The sequence below is a fragment of the Eurypyga helias genome, unplaced genomic scaffold, assembly GCF_000690775.1.
Source record: "Eurypyga helias isolate BGI_N326 unplaced genomic scaffold, ASM69077v1 scaffold46716, whole genome shotgun sequence".
Lineage (NCBI taxonomy): Eukaryota > Metazoa > Chordata > Aves > Eurypygiformes > Eurypygidae > Eurypyga > Eurypyga helias.
In genome coordinates, this window is record NW_010256823.1 from 1 (window position 1) to 4,865 (window position 4,865).

At 61.8% G+C, this 4,865-nt stretch overlaps 1 protein-coding gene across 1 annotated transcript; it reads left to right on the plus strand.

Annotated features, from left to right (window-relative positions):
• Window positions 1–972: 972 nt before the first annotated feature.
• Window positions 973–2,101, plus strand: WNT6 (wingless-type MMTV integration site family, member 6; the record flags this gene model as incomplete). The annotated part of the gene is given in 3 exon segments (XM_010153782.1): window positions 973–1,138; window positions 1,140–1,323; window positions 1,596–2,101. Coding segments are annotated over 3 exon segments (812 nt in total), but the record flags the coding sequence as incomplete, so codon positions are not given.
• Window positions 2,102–4,865: the final 2,764 nt, after the last annotated feature.

The following is a 4,865-nucleotide window of genomic DNA, read 5'->3' on the forward strand; positions in this document are numbered from 1 at the left end:
GGGCCAGGGCAGGGGACCCCTGTCCCCAGGGTGGCACTGCTGGGAAAGCGTGCCCAGTTCCTACCAGCACCGCTGGGAATCAGGTGCTGCCTGGGCTCGTGGAGCCGGTGCCCAGGAACCCCTCTTCCCACAGCCCCCCCAAGTCAGAGTGCTGGAGATGGAGGGATGGGGCACTCCCCAAAACATGCCTCTGTCCCCATGCCCCAGGCACGCCCTGCGTGTCACCACCCTGGGCCAGCCCTACGCTGGCATTCGGGTGGGCAGGGATTCGGCTGGCACAGGGCGGGTGGGGGGAGCGCGGGAGCCCCCCCAGCAGGGTGCCGCACCCCCACTGCCAGAATGCCCCCAGGGGTACCGGCAGGTCCGGGCAGGGGAAAGATGCTTGGAATTCGTGTCCCGGAGCAGAGAGAGACAGGAGCAAATACTAATAATAAATAATCCTGCAGGGTGGAGGCTGTGCTGGCGGAGGGAGGGGGGCAGGCAGCGCCCTGTGGCAAAGCGGGTATGGGGGGAGAATTGGCAGCACAGCGTCATCGCTGTCACCCTGCAGAGGGGTGAGTGGCACCCGTGGTGTCCCTCGCAGCATGTCTCTCCAGCTTGCAGCTGGGATGGGATTTTTACTGCTTGGGGGGACATTGCAGGGCAGTGTGGGGAAGTTGTGGTTACCACCTGGGTACCGGGGACTCCCCTGCTCTCTGAGCAACCCTCTAGCCATGGGGCAGCACTCATCCTTGCAAGGGGAGGCAGGAGATTTGTTGCCCCTAGGACCATACAGTGGGGGTGGAGGAATGCTGGCAGGGCCTGGTCATCCCCCAAATTCTGCATATCTGCTTGCAGGAGACAGCTCCTGCCCCAGGCAGCCTGCTCCAGGGTGGGTGCATCACCCCAGGAACAGCACGGAGCACAGACAGAGGGGGAGAACGGGAGGCTTGAGCCCCCATGGGATGTGACACGGGTACGCTTTGCTCACAGAGTCTTTGCCAGAACTGACCCTGCATACCGGCCCTCTCTGTTCTCCTGCAGATATCCGGGAGACGGCCTTCGTGTACGCCATCACGGCAGCCGGCGTGAGCCACGCCATCACGCAGGCCTGCAGCATGGGCGAGCTGCTGCAGTGCGGCGGCGCGCTGACGCGGGCGGGCCCCCCCCTCGCCCACGGTGGGTCCGGGCATGGAGGGCACGGCCTGGGAATGGGGCGGCTGCGGGGATGATGTGCAGTTCGGCTACGAGAAATCCCAACAGTTCATGGATGCCAAGAGCAAGAAAGGCAAAAATGACATCCGAGCTCTCATCGACCTGCACAACAATGAAGCTGGGCGCTTGGTAAGGCCCCGTGCCCCCTGCCCTCTGCATGCATCACTCCCCCGGTGCCCCTATCCAGCTCAACTCTCCACCTTTATCTCCCCCAAACCATGTACCTGCACCAACTTTGGGGGAAGTGTGGACCCAATAGCTTTCAGAAGCCCCTTGAAGGTGCATTGGGAACCCCCTGTGCCCCCCCAGCACCCTCCCTCCGACCGGGGCAGGGTTTTGGCTGGGGGTGCTGAGCAGAGAGGTGGGGGACCGAGGGCTGAGCATCGCCCTCTCTTCCCCAGGCGGTGCGCAGCTACATGAGGACAGAGTGCAAATGCCACGGGCTGTCGGGGTCCTGCACCCTGCGGACCTGCTGGCGCAAGATGCCCCATTTCCGCGAGGTGGGAGACCGCCTCCTCGAGCGCTTCAATGGGGCCTTCAAAGTGATGGGAGGCAACGACGGGAAAACCCTCATCCCCGTGGGCGACAACATCAAACCTCCTGACAAGCAGGACCTCATCTACTCGGCCGACTCACCCGATTTCTGCTCGGCTAACCGTAAGACGGGCTCGCTGGGCACCCGAGGACGCGTGTGCAACAGCACAGCCATGGACACGAGTGGGTGCGACCTGCTGTGCTGCGGGCGAGGGCACCGGGACGAGACGGTGGTGCTGGAGGAGAACTGCCTTTGCCGCTTCCACTGGTGCTGCGTGGTGCAGTGCCGCAAGTGCTCCGTCCGTCAGGAGCTCAGCCTCTGCGTCTGACAGCCGGCGGTCGGGCGAGGACAATTCGGGGGGCCACCCCCAGGCTCACGCTGCGCCCGCTCCTCCCCGAGACAGAGACAGACTGAGCCGATGGCAGAGACAGCGGGGGTGAGCCCAGCTCTGCGCCCTGGGGAGACCTGGCTTTCCCAGGGGATAGTGTGGGACTGCCTGGCATCCCCTTGGTCCCCACGGTGGGGGCTGCGGGTGCAGAGCTTCCACTAATAAAGCTGTTTAAAGCTGGTGTGCTGCAGCGCTTCCTGGGGAGGGCTGGGAAGCACGGACTGCTGTACTGGGAAGGGACCGGCTGGAGACCCCTCCTGCCCCAGCCGTGAGTCCCCCGCTCTGCCAGACTCCCCAAGCCTCCTGTTCACGTTGGGACCTGAACGAGTCGTTTTTCATTCACTCTTTGCTTTTCTCTGCCACTGCAGAGCCAGGAGACGAGTGTGGATGATGCCAAGCACTCTCTAGCCCCACTCTGCAGCCCCCAGGCCGGGTGGGTGCTCTCCTCCCATCATCCATGGCCACCATCGCTTGGACATGCCAGTATGTGTCCCACTACCACCTGACCTAGAATATTTGTGTTGAACTGCAAGTCCACAGTCCCCTCGCTCCCCCCCTCATGCAGGGGGTACAGTTAGCCCGTGGTGATGGGCTGTCTTGAAGGTGTCCTCTCATTCCACTCCCTCTTCCGCCACCAGCCTGGCACGGGGGAGCCCTGTGTGGTGCTGGCACTGTTGGCATGGTGGCACGCGAGGCATTCGCTTGGCCTGCCGTGGGCCACGTGCAGCCTCACCTGGCCGGCACGGTGCCAGGCATGTCTTGGTAACCTGATCAGCCTGTGCCCCTCGTTGGCAAACACGGGGCAAGGAGCAGCCCGCCTGGCTGCCCAGCTGGGCAGGCTGTCATCCCCCGGCTCCAGAGGCTCCGGGGGGCTCTCTGCCATGCTGCCCACAGGAACTGGTTTCTCCAGCCTTCCCCAGCTTGGGGGTTTAGGTAACAGCAGAGGGGAAGGGCTTGGCTGGCAGTGCCACGCTGGGCAGAGGAGCCCCTGAGGAGGCAGAGCAGGAGCGGAGCCCTGGGCACACTGGAAGGCAAATGGGAGCACCAGTGGGTCCCTCCTCACCCACAGCCAGGCAGCCAGTGGGTGAGGGCAAGGGGAGCAGGGTGCTGGTGAACCATTAACTTGGCCCAGTTAATGGCACAGCGCTGGGGGAGGAGCCTCTAAATCTGCCAGCTGCAGCCTCCAAGCTGGAAATTCCCTCCTGGCTCACCCACAGCAGCACTGGGAGGCAAACGGGGCTCCTGGGAATGCCTGGCCACACGCCTGCCCATGGAAACACGTGGGTGGGTGTGAGCAGGGGTGGGTGCAGGTGAAGGGACCTCTGCATGCAAGCGGCTCAGTGTGCATGTGTGTACGCATGCAGGCAACACGTCTCCGCGTGTTCACGACCATAGGTGTGCGTGTGAGCTTGTGCACACGCTCATCACCATGTGTGTGAGCCCCTCGTGGGTGTACAAGTTGGCCCATGTGTCTTCAAGCACGTCTATGAATAAACAGCAAATTGTCAGCGTGTGTGTGCTGGTGACATCATCCCCGTCTGTGCCTGTGTGTATGTTTGTTTGCACGTGTCTGACTGTGTTTGTGCAGGCGTGTCTGGGACAGAGAGGACATGCGTGGGTACAGGAGGGCCCTGCACTATGGGAGTTGCAGAGATGTGGGGTGCTGGGAGACGTGGGGACCCTTTTCGTAGGCTAAATAGGTTCCTTTGAATTAGAAACATCGGCGCACACCTCCAGCCCTGGGCTGCCCATAGGGGAGCTCAGTTCAGGTAGGTCCTGTGAAACCATGGGTCACCCCTGCTCCCCCCAGGAGCCATCCCAGTTATACTGGGTGATTCTGAATCTCTCTGTGAGATGTCAGAGTGTGTGGGTTAAGCCCAGTAGAGCTCCATCCAGCTCTGACTTTCAGCAAGCTCCTTCTCTGGCCCTGCCTCAGTTTCCCCACAATGGGCACTTTTCATGCTCCTGGCTGCATGGACATGGCTCTGGATGTCTGGATCATGGATAAACCCTGAGGAAGCCACGTAGTTCTTGTGAGTAGGTGATCTGTCCTGTGTCCCCTCTGTTATTGCCTCAAATCACAGCTTCTGAAGGCTGGACATCACAAAAGTCAAAAATGTGGAGCAGGAAGGAGCTGGAAAAATGGAGCCAGTGCAAGGGCAAGGGGGTCTCACTTGGAGAGAGGCACATGGCCACTGACTGTGGGATGACTTCTCTGCAGCTCCAAGATATCTCCAAGTGCCTTGACAGCTGTGGAAGAAGGTTAGCTCTTGGTGAGGGCTGCCAACTCCCTGCCACTGCTTCCTGCTGGCCCTGATCTGGAAGAGCCAAATCCGTTCCCTTGGTAGCCAGGAGAGGCTCTGACATAAGCAGGCGATGCTGGTAGCCAGGCAGGGTCTGGAGCTTGCCCAGTGTGCTGGAGGGGCGGAACTGCCAGCAGAGCTCCCTAATAATCTCCCAGCTTCCTGGCCTCCTAGCAGTTCTCCCAGCTCCTCAGACCTCCAGGAGCTCCCCAAGAGCTCTCCATCTACCAGGATCCCATCCCAGACTCCTAGAAGCACCCCAGGAGCCACTCATCCCCCTAACAGTCCCCTGGGTTCCCAGCAGTGCCCCTGGGAGCCCTCCAATTTCCTAGGAACCCCCCAGCTCTCCAGATCCCTCGGAGCTCGCTGAAACCCCTCAGTAGCCCGAAGGTCCCAGCCCAGGGTGAGGGGGGGAGCCCGCAGCATCCCCGCCGTCGCCGTGGCA